This window comes from Hyperolius riggenbachi, chromosome 1 (assembly GCF_040937935.1).
Source record: "Hyperolius riggenbachi isolate aHypRig1 chromosome 1, aHypRig1.pri, whole genome shotgun sequence".
Classification (NCBI taxonomy): domain Eukaryota; kingdom Metazoa; phylum Chordata; class Amphibia; order Anura; family Hyperoliidae; genus Hyperolius; species Hyperolius riggenbachi.
In genome coordinates, this window is record NC_090646.1 from 304,067,394 (window position 1) to 304,082,398 (window position 15,005).

The following is a 15,005-nucleotide window of genomic DNA, read 5'->3' on the forward strand; positions in this document are numbered from 1 at the left end:
TGCCTTATACGAGAGAATCATAGGGAGCCCCCAGAGTATTGCTCATAAAAGAGGTTATTCTGTTCCAAAAGGTCTGAATTATCCCACAGTCCCACGTCATATGCTTAAAGGTACCAGGGCTATGCCCACATCTCCAACATACATCACTAACCCCGCTTGAAAATTTAGAGATTTTGACTGGAGTAAAATAAATCTGATAAAATCATCGTATCTGAATCAATTTATCCCTAGAGCAGATAACTTTTCATGTAAGTATCTGCAAAATCAGACCATTCCTCCCGTGTAATTGCTACGCCCCAGTATTCCCATAGTGCCCTGGATCTGTTCAGGCGAGACGAATACTTATAAGTGATCAGATTAGAATACAGAAAAGATATAAGACCTTCATCATCTTTGGCCAGCAGCCAACTTTCTACAATACCTGGTGTCAAGTGTACTTCTGAAGATTTAAATTGGGACATTGCAGCATGCCTAATTTGAAAGTACCTGAATACTGAGTGTCTAGGTAGGTGAAAATCTGCCTTCATATGAGACCACGTCTTAAATATACCATTCTGGTCTAATTGATGGACGTACTTTACCTCCCTTTGAGCCCAGAAGCCAACCTCATCAATAATCAGAAATTCAGATAATCGTTTATTACCCCAAATAGGGGAACTAGGGGAGCACCTGTTAGGGTTTTCGCCAGTAATTTTCATAGATTTATGAAAGATTTTAAGAGAATAACTCAGTATTGGAATTTCTTCATAAGAGGTTATACCGCCTCTATAAATTACATTGCATAATGATTCAAAGGATGAAGCTATATCTGCCTCAACTGGACGTTGAGGCAGATATAGCTTCATCCTTTGAATCATGTGAGGCGTCATCTCTAATAAAATGTAGCCATCTTCTAACATATGTAAGCTGGGCAGCTAGGTAATAAAGTTGAAAATGAGGTAAAGCAAGACCACCTAAATTAATGGGCATACGTAAAGCCGCCAGTGAAAGTCTAGGTGACTTACCTGCTAATAAAAAACTCTGTATCACAGAATTGATATTACGGAAGTGTGTCTCAGAGATCCAGCAAGGGGACATCAGTAAGATGTATACAATTTTTTGGGGTAGTGATCATTTTAACTATATTCACTCTGCCAAGCAGATCCAAAGGCAATGAAGACCACCGTTTCAATTTCCCTTCAATAGTAGTTAGTACCGGGGTTAAATTATATTTTATATAAGCATCATTGTGTCTGGAAATATTGATACCCAAATATTTAAAGGATGAAACTATTTGTAAAGGTTGGTTGGGCAAAATCAATTCGGGAAGGGGGTTGGGGGACGGACTGGGTCCACATGAAACAGCACTGACTGACCAATTAACTTTCAACCCAGATATCTCCCCAAACAGCTCATAAACCTCCAGCACTCTCTCCAAGGAGGAACCCGGATTATCAAGATATAATAAAACGTCATCCGCATATAGAGAAATCTTCTCTTGGACTTTATTAATTTTCCATCCACCAATATATTGATCTTCACGTATAAAGGCAGCCAACGGCTCCATTGCAAGGGCAAAAAGAGGAGACAGAGGGCAGCCCTGCCGGGTGCCTCTGTTTATGGAGAACTCATCAGAGAGTTGATTATTAACTCTAACGCGCGCTCCTGGCTCGGTATATAAAAGCTGTACCCATTTTTTAAAAACAGCACCGATTTTGAAGACATCCAAGACTGCCCACAGGTATTGAGACAGTGTTGAATGCCTTATTTGTATCAAGTGCTAGAAGGGTTCTAGACCCGGAGTTACAGTGAGAGTGCTGGAGGTTGACAAACAGTCTCCTAAGATTCAATTTAATGAATCTAGCAGGGATAAATCCGGTTTGGTCATGAAAAACAAGTTTCCAGATTACCAGTTTCAACCTATTCGCCAGGACCTTAGCAAGTACCTTGACATCCGTATTCAACAGCGAAATGGGTCGTTAAGAGTCACAGGAGTCCGGATTTTTGTCTGGCTTCAGGAGAAGCGTAATATATGCCACTCTCATAGAAGCCGGCAAAAAGCCTGACTCAAAAGCCTCATTAAAGCTTTTGAGTAGCATAGGGGCAGTGATTGGTCTACTTTTAATATACCACTCTGCAGGTATCCCATCAGGGCCTGGTGCCTTATTGGGTTTAAGGTTATTTATGGCCATAAAGATTTCTTCAAGAGTAAGAGGGGCATCTAGCATTGTTCTATCCGCGTTGTCTACAGCGGGCGCCAGACAGTCAGTCAAGAAATTATAAGTGAGGGCTGGGTCAGAGACAGATGCGGCATTATACAGATTACTATAGAAGTCTTTAAATACGCCTATGATTTCGGTGGTAGTGGAGTATTCCTGGCCATTTGAAAATAGAATTCTAGGGATTGCAATTGATGGAGATTGGGTTTTAACCAGATTTGCCAGAATCTTACTAGATTTGTTACCCCATTCGAATAATTTTTGGTGTCCTATAAATTCTTTACGTTTGGCTCTGTTTAATAACTTCAGCTCATGATCCCGCCTGGCCTTAATCCAAATCAAATAACTATCTGTAGATCGCGCACACTCAAATGCCTGTCTGGCCGCCACCATTGACGCCTCGGTTGAGTTTATGTATGCCTCATCATTTTTAAGTATAATACCCTTTATGTGGCCAAAGTGGCCTCGTAAGGCAGCCTTTGAGGCAACCCAAATTATATCCATTGAAGTAGATCCTTGATTCAGATGCCAATATTCAGACATTTGAGTTTTACAATGAGTCAGCACTGTTTCATCCTGGAGCCAATTAGAACCCAGCCTTAACCCTCTAACCCCACAGCTGGAGCCTACAATTATCAAACCAACTAATGGAGAATGGTCCGAGATACCATGTGCAAGATAATTGACTTGGTTAAGTTTTAATAGCATATCGTGTGAACCCAGCATCATTTCTATGCGTGACATGGATCTTGAGGGGTCAGAAATCTTTGACCATCTCTACTCATAAATAAGTAATGATGCTTATGCTGAATGCAATCTAACTACTCTATCACAGCACTATAGCTCGATACACCGATAAAATATTGGCATTGGAAAATAATGGTTTAGCAGTGTAATGAAAATTATATCTCCTGATTTTCCTATTTTCACATTCTAGATATAGGATTGTCACTCAAAGTAAAAATAGGTTTCCAAAACGAAATTGACATGGAGTCAAAGTGCAACAATATTATAAAAAATATATGGCTCTTTTGCTCCATTTAATTAAGCAAGGCACATGGGTTGATATCAGAACATTTGAATAGTAATACATTTTTGTCAACAACTGCTACTTAAACACTGGAAATAAGCAATATGAAAAACAATTTTGCATCTCAAGAATAGCAAGATACCGGAATGCAGTTAGCTCCACTTTGTCGTGTGTGTTCTTGGCCAGGTCTGGGATAAGTGAGAGGTGAGAAATTTGTGAAGCTGCCCAACCGAACTGGAAAATGACTATGAACGGGATAAAGTAGATCAATCCAACCCATTGTGGAGTATTTTCTGTGCAGCCAAAACATGGGTTAAAGATAAATGGGAACGAGAGAATCACACTCAAAGTTCCTGGAAAACAAAAATAAAAAAAAAGCTATTTAATACAAGCATCATGCAATTGTATTGAGATATACAATATACCGTCTTTATCCAAAGTTCAATATCTTTTTCAACTTTTAAGCATTATCACAAAACAACTAAAGTGCCAGGACTGGCAACAAAGGGATCATTTTAGGGTGTTAAAAACTACCTTTCATTTTTTTGTCCACTTTGAAAGAAATGTAGGACTATAAATCAAGCCACCATGGTGCTGTAGTGAATAGCACTCTTGACTGTTCAAATCACAGAAAGGGCACTATGTGCACAGTTGGTAAGTTCTCCCTGTGCTTTCATGGATTTTGTAAGGGCATTAAAGTTTCTGTCCACATCACAAAAACATATAGATAAGTTAATCAGCTTCCCCCTAAATTGGTCCTAGACAACAAGGGCCATAGGAATATGAAAGGGATTAAATTGTGAGCCCCTCTGAGTAAGGGCCCGTTCAGGCTGCACGCGTTTCCAGCCGCGTTTTGGAAATGCGTGCAGGAGGCCGACACGCACGACATCAGACAGTGCATAGAGTGCACTGTCTGATATTCCCACTGCATGCGTTCCGGACCTGTGCGGTCCGGGAACGCATGCTGCATGCAGATTTTGCCAAAACACGCGGCTGTCCCATTCACTTTTCAGTGATGGGATCAGCCACGCAACGCACACAAACGCGGATGGCGTGCGTTCGTACGCGTTGCGCAACGCACGCGTTCCGCACGCATGGCCATCTGCATTTGTGATCTGAACGGGCCCTAAGGACTTGTTCACACCTAGGGTGTTTTGGGGATTTTTTTTTTTTTTTTTTTTTTAAGCGCTGGCAATTTCAGAAAATCGCCCTAAAAGAGCTTGTGCAATGATTCCCTTTGAGCGTGTTCACATGAGTGGTTCTATTCCGATCCGCTCACCAAAGCGCTGCCTGTACCATTTTCTGAGCATTTTGGCTAAATTGAAGGTATAGGGAAATTGCAAAGCACTTGAAAAGGCGTTCTGTATAGTGATTTCCCCAGTGCTTTCTTGAATAAATACATTGTATTTTTTCATTTCCAGGTGAAAGAGTTCACTTCCTGACGAATCACTCTGCAAAAGTGCTTTTCTAAGCGCAAAGCACAGGGAAAAGCACTGAAAAAAACTCAAATCGCTCAGCGCTTGCGATAGCGCTGTCGATTTATGATGTGAACAAGGCCTAACAGTTAGTGACATGACTGTCTTCTGTAAAGCACTGCAGAAGATGTCAGCACTATATAAATTTTAAATAATAATAATCAGACTTGGGGAGGTACCGATTAACAAGAATGGAAAAGGATGGAAAAATTAGGTTTTCCACATTACTGTATATAAATGCATATAAGCCGACCCCCCAACTTTTACCTGAAAAACCAGGGGAAAATGATTGACCCCCCATATAAGCCGGGGGTAGGAAATGCTGGATTGGTGCAGGCGCGTGATCCCCCCAGTGTGTCCCAGTATAGCTAGTATAGTGTCCAGTATGGGTAGGTAGTGCCTCAGTATAGCTAGTAAAGTGCCCAGTATAGCTAGTATAGTTCCCAGTATAGCCAGTGAAGTGCCCAGTATAGCCAGTAAAGTGCCCAGTATAGCCAGTAAAGTGCCCAGTATAGCCAGTAAAGTGCCCAGTATAGCCAGTAAAGTGCCCAGTATAGCCAGTAAAGTGCCCAGTATAGCCAGTGTAGTGCCCAGTATAGCCAGTGTAGTGCCCAGTATAGCCAGTAAAGTGCCCAGTATAGCCAGTAAAGTGCCCAGTATAGCCAGTAAAGTGCCCCGTATAGCCAGTAAAGTGCCCCGTATAGCCAGTAAAGTGCCCCGTATAGCTAGTAAAGTGCCCCGTATAGCTAGTAAAGTGCCCCGTATAGCTAGTAAAGTGCCCAGGGGGCAGGAAAGAGCGCAGCTTCCTGTAACGGCGATGTGTAACGCCGCTACCAGGGGAACCGCTCTTTCCTGCCGCCTGCATCGTCACAGCAGCAGCGCCGGGCGCGCTGCTGTGATACACTTACGGTATACGCATGATGGAGAGGGGAACTCTGATTAGAAAGCGGCCGCTGCCTAAAGCAGGTAATAGCAGCGGCCGCGGAGGGAGCGGGCGGGGAGGCGCGGACCAAAGACAACCACCCACGACTCGCATACAAGCCGACCCCCCAACTTATGGTCCCCTTTTTGGGGGTCAAAAATGTGGCTTGTATGCGAGTATATACGGTACTTTGAAGTTGAATAAACACTTATCTGCCTTGTCGCATCAGACCTGAAATATGACATTTTCCCACATGAAATAAATGCGAAGAGTGGTCTACAGCAGTGCACTGCTCATCTTCAAGTCCACATAAGGTAATTGGAACAGTATTTTCATTTTCAAAGTTTTATTGAAGTTTTAAGGTTTTAAACAATTCGAACAGTGCATAACATATCAGCACAGAGGGAACAAAAGGAATATCTTGAACAGGTATGCTCATCATATAAACATTACATAACAGGGGGGATGGGGGTAATGATCAGTAGTACAGCTAGATAGTCATTTGTATCATTAAAATCTAAACACTACCATCAGAAAACTTCAAATAGCCCTCAGAGGACATAGTCCAGCTATCTGGGGCTTGCTAAAGAGAATCGAAGGGATGGGGGAGGGCCCAAACAAGTAGCGGGCCATTCAATTACAATCCTGGGTGCCCATCGTCCTGCGATCGACAAGCAGGCCAGGAAAGGTTATATCAATTAGCTTCATTTGGAGGTCATCTGGGTAAGAAGGGGGAGAGAGAAAGAAAAGAAGAGGAAAGAGGAAGAGAGAAGGAAGAGAAGACAAGGGGAAAGGTCCACCTCACAGCCTTGTGATGAAAGAAGATTCCAGACTTGAATGTTCTAGACGGATCCAGGGATCCTAAATTCTCTCAAACTTCTTGTGGGTATCTCTGAGGATACTGGTTAGCTTCTCGCTGACCATAATTGAGTTAATTCTAGATTTTACTTCGGTAATGGAGACCGAGGGCTTTTTCCAATTTCGTGCAATTGTCATGGTAGCTGCAGAGAGTACTACTGAGGCTAATTTATTTTGCGTTGAGGTAAGGGATCCTATTTTCCCATGTAATAAAGCTTGCCAGGGGTCTCTAGCTATGGGCTGACGAAAGAGGGAGGAAAGTAACTTATATACTTGGGCAGCACGGTAGCAGCACGGTGGCGTAGTGGTTAGCTCTCTCGCCTTGCAGCGCTGGGCCCCTGGTTCGATCCCAGCCAGGGCATTATCTGCAAAGAGTTTGTATGTTCTCTCCGTGTCTGCGTGGGTTTCCTCCGGGCACTCCGGTTTCCTCCCACATTCCAAAAACATACGGATAAGTTAATTGCTCCCCCTAAAAAAAATTGGCCCTAGACTACAGTACTTACACTACATAATATAGACATATGGCAATGGTAGGGATTAGATTGTGAGCTCCTTTGAGGGACAGTTAGTGACAAGATATATATATATACACTGTACAGCGCTGCGTAATATGTCGGCGCTATATAAATACTAAATAATAATAATAATAAAAAATAATATACTTGGCACCAGAAACGTGCGAGTCGTGGACAGGTCCACCAAGTGTGTAACATGTCACCGGGTACTCTACAGCCTCGGAAGCAATATGGGTTTGCAGATGGGAATACCTTGGCTATGCATGCAGGGACTAGGTACCAATGGGTCATAATCTTATAGGCAGCTTCAACTATATGTAAGTTACAGGAACAGCTGGAGACTCTGCTCCAGATATCAAGCCAGTCCTCTCTATCTTTAGGGCTGTTGAGGTCGGCTTCCCATCTGGAGGTGTAGAGATGTGTTACAGGGGGGGATGGGCGGGTCAAAAGGCTATATATTGTAGAAATTAAACCTTTGGTGTTAGGGCGATGGAGACAGATATTTTCGTAGGGCAGCTTAGATAAAACACACAAAAGAGATCGAGAGCCCGATATGGTGTAGTACGTCAGGAAATTAGGAGAAAAAGGTAATCGATAATAAGTATACTCACAAAATTGGGTTACCGCACAGGCAACCACTGACACGACAGGTGGGGAGAATTATAACCTGACCCCACTCAGGTATTAAAATGTCGCTCTCTGTAGACAAGGAGAAAAGATGGGGATACACCCCTCCACCCAGGGTGGACTCAATCAATATAATCGTCAAACAGCAGAGGCGCCAAAAAGTGTAAAAGAATTCCTTTTAAAAACGTTTAAAAGAAGGGAGGGATATGGGTGGATTCACCTCCCTTAAGTAAAAACCAGCCAATGAGCCGTAAACAGACAACAATATAATTTATTGGGGATTCTCCAGGCAATGCAACGCGTTTCACGGGCAAAGCTCCCGCTTCATCAGGCAATCAAAATGGAGAAAAACTGGGGAAAAGACAAGGGGACAAAACAAACAGTGGGACTAAACCAGAGGACACTCCACAGCATAGACATAATACATGTTATATAATTTAAATAATTTAAATATTGCTGTATCGATCATAAAAACAATAAATAGATAAATTGGTAAAGTGCAAATGCATCCATATATATAAATACTAATAATAATAATGAGCAATAATAATAAAAAACTTGATACAATCCAAATAGTATGCAGGGAAAGGAGAGGGGATCTGACATAATTGAAAGTTTTTGCTGCATGAAACATAAAATGCAGTGCATTGGTATGTCACTGTATACAATGATAACAATAGAGGAAAGCTGTGCAGTATACAAGAGGAGAGAGGAAATAAACATTCTGACCTATAACCAATATTTATATGCCTGTGTGCTAAAGTAAACTTGTGTATCAATAAACAGCTTTACAAATGTCAGTGTGACGTAAGAAATAGGAGCAGTGTAACTCACCATTAGCAGGTTATGTCCAGGTTTGGGCGCCTCTATGGAGGTCTGCTCTGAGCGGCGTCTAATTTAAATACTATGCTAGGCGCCAAGCGGGGGGGTAGGCGGATGTGCGTACCGGATACGTCATGCTCAGATGACTTCCGGCAGCACTTTATGTCAAATAGCCACTCGGAGCCGTGCAGTGTAGGCTCCTGTCAGATCTGGCTATCGCGGAAGCGGATGCGTCAATGACGTCGCATCCGCCCTAAAGATGCCCATAGTAGTCCTAGGAGTCCGGGCAGAAGCGGCCATGACGTCGCCTCCATTCAGTATGGGGAAGCGCGCATGCGTAATGTACCGCTAGGTGGGAGGCGTCCTGTTATAGCAGACTGGGATGCATTGCCAGTGTGACAAGCATCCACCTGGGAATATGTAAAATTATGAACTAGTGATTGAATGTAATAATAACCGGTAGAAAAACACTTGTTACTAGTAAAGATGGTAACTGTTTTGTATTGTAATGTAATGCTGCCATCCAGTGGTAATTTGTTGAAAGACAGGGAACCATTTCAAAGATAAACCAGAATTTGTCTTTAGTCTTGTTATGATTTGTGAAATATATTACTTCACTGTGTATGAAGTCCTGCTATATGGTAACGATATTGTGTCAACTATTGGAACATTAGTGCATATTTACTGGGGGCAATTGTACCAATGAGATAGAACAGACAAAATATAAGTAAGATAAATACGGTTATGTAAACTATTGGAATCTAATCCTAGGGATAGAGACATAGGGATAGACAAAATAATAAATAAGAATAATTAAAATGATTAAAAGAGAGCGAAAACATACAAGGTTACCATATCGGGCTCTCGATCTCTTTTGTGTGTTTTATCTAAGCTGCTGTTCTCCTCATCGTATCATCGATAGAGAGCGAGATCGATTGCAGACCTGAATATGGATTTTATCAATATGAGAGCCACTCATAGGGAACACCTATTGGCACAGTTTAATACCTCCCCATCACCACCATCTGAGGATGACACATTGGATCCACCACCTAATACTCCAGTTCCAGACATTGATCTTAAACCGATATTCAACAAACTAGAACAAGCACTCAAGGATGAGTTCTTCAACATTGCGGACATTGCAATGCAACAAACTTATATCAAAGAAAAAATATCTCCAGACGGTATTCGTATCAAAACACTAACGGCCTTTCCTAATGACATCGTTTTCACTGATGACTGGTATATTTATTTAGAATCATGCACGGGGGGAATGATGGAAAGAATAATTAAAAAACGGACCTCATTAATAGAAGAATTACAACCAGTGATTCAAAATTGTAAAGAACAACTGTCATTACACCTCAAGAATAAACAATATCACCCCCTCATGTCTAACCTCATTGCACGTCTTAAGAAATTTGAGGCTGACACCGTAGAAACTAAACTAAAAAAACTTAATCAAGATAGACTTGCTTACGCTGAACATAAGGAAAGGGAACGTAAGACTAGACACCCTCCCATCTATCCCAGAGACCCGACTCATACCCCCACACCACCACCACCCCCACTCATGAGTCTTAATATACCACCACCTACACTATACCCACCTTACCCCCCACCACTATTGGTCCCCCCCCCAGGGTTCGTCCCAACTACCCCATCTGGCACCTCTAACACCAATAGTGTAGATCCCCTACCGTTCCCAATATTTAGCTTCGCCCACTCATCAGTTTTAACTAAAACACTTTTAGATAAAAACAAGTTAAATCCCCCTACCTATGGCAAGGCCCCCAAAACATCTACCAAAACAACAAAAAAAGGCCACACGAATACCAACAATCTCCCCGCCACGCACACTGTAATCAATTTACAATCTACCCCATCAACGATCAAGACCAACCATTTCTTGCCCAGTCACAAACCCACCTGCAATTTTTTGAGCGGTTCCCCCCCAGGCACACTCACAACAGAGATTAACCACCTACATATACCCGAAACACTATCCATAGACCCTATCCAGACAGATCTGGAGGGCCAATTAAACAATGATGACCTTCTAGGTCTATCACAAATTAGCATTCATGATACACAACCTGCATCACCCACCCCTCCCAACCCTGTCAAAACCAATATCCAGACCAAAACCACGTCCCTTAACAGCTACTTCCGACCTATTATCAAACAACAAACCACCAATGCATTGGACAACACTTCTCCCAATAAGTCGACTTCTTCTTTTTTAGACTTACCTCTGTCCATCACACAGAGCACATTGTTGCTACCGTTACCCAGCCCCACGGTGACCCATGTAAAGCTTCAGCCCAAACAGACGGCAAAGAGACCACTCCCAGAATCCGAAAAAGGGGCTGCAGAGGGAAAAGAAAAAAGAAATCGCAAATAATTCCCCCTCCACCGATTCCCAATCCTATTCCACCGACCCGTTGTATTTTCAATCTATCCGACCACACTCTAACTCAGTCAGAAACCCTACTACTTGAAAAGGGACTTTCATTTTGTCCGAACAGTTCTTCCCAAATGCCCAGACTATTTGCAGAACTGAATTCTTTCATCCGAAAACTAACCCTTAAGAGACACTTTACAATCAAAAAACTTCAACCACCTCCTACCAGCACAATGGACACTCTCATAATTACCAATAATGATACATTACCGGTTTGCACGATTAACACAGAGGAAATTATGACGGAAAAATTTATTACCACCCAACTGAAGGGTAGGTCGAGGTTCTATCCGACTGCTTCAAAAGGAAACTTCATTGATACTTTTTACACATTGGTTATGAATGATTTACAAAAACTGGACCTGGACCCCCAATCTTTCCCATCCAATTTAACCAGATCAGAACAAACAGCCCTCCATTCACTCAGAAACAACCACGACATTATTATTAAACCGGCCGATAAGGGAGGTGGGATCGTTATACTCAATAGAATGGATTATATCCAGGAATCTAATCGACTACTTGACAACCCTCTACATTATGCCAAATTGGACAGTGATCCCACGCCCATATTCAACTCCACCTTGAAACAATTTATCAATCTGGCCTACATTAATGGGATTATTACCAAAAACGAACGGAATTTCATCGTTAACAATCATCCCACTACACCGTTCTTTTATTATCTTCCAAAAATTCATAAAAATCTCACTAAACCACCAGGTAGACCAATTATATCTGGCATTGGTTCCATCACCAGTAACCTCTCCAAATTCATCGATCAACACTTACAGCCATTAGTGCAAACTCTTCCATCATATCTAAAAGATTCTCAACATTTGATTGATCTGCTTAAACCCATCCCTTGGGAATCAGATTATACATGGTTAACCTGTGACGTCTCCTCACTTTACACCAACATCCCACATGCATTTGGACTTCGGTCTCTCGAACATTTTCTATCCACCAACCCTTTCATGCCCATATCACAACAACAGTTCATTAAACATTGCACGGAGTTCATCCTACATCACAACGTCTTCTCCTTTGCTGACAAATATTACCATCAGATTACCGGCACGGCCATGGGAAGTTCCTTTGCGCCCTCGTATGCTAATTTGACTATGGGACTTCTAGAACAATTGAAATTTAGTGAACCACACCCCTTTAGTCATAACATCGTTCTATATAAAAGATATATAGATGATCTCATTTTTATCTGGAAAGGTGACCAGAATCTGATTCCAACATTCCTGGAATACCTTAATGACAATCCAGCAGGCCTTAGCTTCACCTCTCAACATCATACTCACACAATCGAATTTTTGGACCTGGTTCTGTATTACACCGACAATAATATTAAAACAAAAACCCATTTCAAACAAGTCGATTCAAACAATTATATACACTTTGATAGCTTCCATCATCGCCCTTGGACCACCAACACACCATATTGCCAATACAAAAGGATATTCCGAAACTGTACCGAATTCTCTGAATTCCAGACACAATCCGACATTCTTACAAAAAAGTTCATCGAACGTAAATACCCAAAAAAACTCATAAAAGACGCCAAACGCAAAGCCACAATAACATCTGCTCCTTCCCCCCACACAGTCAAGACCATAGATTCATTTCCTAGATTCATCACCCACTACAGTAACCAAAATAAACAGATACGTTCAATTTTACAAAATAGGTGGGAAATTCTGACACAAGACCCGTTTCTTAAACCATCATTACCCAAAAATCCTCTACTCACCTTCAGAAGAGCCCCCAATTTGCGTAGCATATTGGCACCCAGTAGATTTAGAACCACCTACAATCCTACAACTAGGACCAAACAGCATACAAACCCGGGCTCGGCCCCCTGTAAACATACTCGCTGTACAGCTTGCCAATTTATTAATACTACCGAAAAATTCCGATCAAATAGCACCAATCAGGAATACATCATTAAACAGAATATCTCATGCACTTCGAGAAATGTGATATACCTTATGTCATGTCCGTGTAAACTTCAATATGTGGGCCGTACCACTCAACTAGTTCGAGAACGAGTAGGCCAACACAAGAGAAACATTTTGAAACTATTTCCCATGCACAGCGTTTCGAGACATTTCAGTACCCACCATGGCGGTGATCCACAATTCCTCACTATAACTCTTATAGAATCCACACAAGCACCAAATATTGTTGAGGTGTTAAGGCAAAAAGAAATGTTCTGGATTCAGATCCTGAGGACCCTGGTCCCTGACGGCCTCAATGAGGTATTGGAAAAACTATTTTAACCTTGTATGTTTTCGCTCTCTTTTAATCATTTTAATTATTCTTATTTATTATTTTGTCTATCCCTATGTCTCTATCCCTAGGATTAGATTCCAATAGTTTACATAACCGTATTTATCTTACTTATATTTTGTCTGTTCTATCTCATTGGTACAATTGCCCCCAGTAAATATGCACTAATGTTCCAATAGTTGACACAATATCGTTACCATATAGCAGGACTTCATACACAGTGAAGTAATATATTTCACAAATCATAACAAGACTAAAGACAAATTCTGGTTTATCTTTGAAATGGTTCCCTGTCTTTCAACAAATTACCACTGGATGGCAGCATTACATTACAATACAAAACAGTTACCATCTTTACTAGTAACAAGTGTTTTTCTACCGGTTATTATTACATTCAATCACTAGTTCATAATTTTACATATTCCCAGGTGGATGCTTGTCACACTGGCAATGCATCCCAGTCTGCTATAACAGGACGCCTCCCACCTAGCGGTACATTACGCATGCGCGCTTCCCCATACTGAATGGAGGCGACGTCATGGCCGCTTCTGCCCGGACTCCTAGGACTACTATGGGCATCTTTAGGGCGGATGCGACGTCATTGACGCATCCGCTTCCGCGATAGCCAGATCTGACAGGAGCCTACACTGCACGGCTCCGAGTGGCTATTTGACATAAAGTGCTGCCGGAAGTCATCTGAGCATGACGTATCCGGTACGCACATCCGCCTACCCCCCCGCTTGGCGCCTAGCATAGTATTTAAATTAGACGCCGCTCAGAGCAGACCTCCATAGAGGCGCCCAAACCTGGACATAACCTGCTAATGGTGAGTTACACTGCTCCTATTTCTTACGTCACACTGACATTTGTAAAGCTGTTTATTGATACACAAGTTTACTTTAGCACACAGGCATATAAATATTGGTTATAGGTCAGAATGTTTATTTCCTCTCTCCTCTTGTATACTGCACAGCTTTCCTCTATTGTTATCATTGTATACAGTGACATACCAATGCACTGCATTTTATGTTTCATGCAGCAAAAACTTTCAATTATGTCAGATCCCCTCTCCTTTCCCTGCATACTATTTGGATTGTATCAAGTTTTTTATTATTATTGCTCATTATTATTATTAGTATTTATATATATGGATGCATTTGCACTTTACCAATTTATCTATTTATTGTTTTTATGATCGATACAGCAATATTTAAATTATTTAAATTATATAACATGTATTATGTCTATGCTGTGGAGTGTCCTCTGGTTTAGTCCCACTGTTTGTTTTGTCCCCTTGTCTTTTCCCCAGTTTTTCTCCATTTTGATTGCCTGATGAAGCGGGAGCTTTGCCCGTGAAACGCGTTGCATTGCCTGGAGAATCCCCAATAAATTATATTGTTGTCTGTTTACGGCTCATTGGCTGGTTTTTACTTAAGGGAGGTGAATCCACCCATATCCCTCCCTTCTTTTAAACGTTTTTAAAAGGAATTCTTTTACACTTTTTGGCGCCTCTGCTGTTTGACGATTATATTTTCGTAGGGCGTTACAGTGAATGGAGGTTCTTTGTCCTGAATAAGTGATTTAACCCAATGTCTTATTTGTAGATAACGAAAGAGTTCTCTGGGAGGGGCCTGGAATTTCTCTTGTATATCTGTCCAGGAAAGAATACCCCTGGATGTAAGGAAGTTTGTGACATTGGAGAGGCCTTTCGAGCTCCACCATGAGAATGCTACTGGGTCGTCACAGCCTGGTGGGAACAGGGGGTTATTGACCATTGGAAGCAATGGTAA

General features: G+C 41.8%; 1 protein-coding gene across 4 annotated transcripts in view; it reads right to left on the reverse strand.

Moving 5' to 3' along the window:
* The window catches only part of MFSD12 (major facilitator superfamily domain containing 12), a 477,174-nt gene that overhangs the window by 365,822 nt on the left and 96,347 nt on the right, over positions 1–15,005 (reverse strand). For all 4 annotated transcript variants that reach the window (XM_068271174.1, XM_068271172.1, XM_068271175.1 and 1 more), the window contains exon 2: positions 3,371–3,581. In XM_068271174.1, the coding sequence (XP_068127275.1) occupies positions 3,371–3,581 (211 nt within the window). The remainder of the gene's footprint in view (positions 1–3,370; positions 3,582–15,005) is intronic.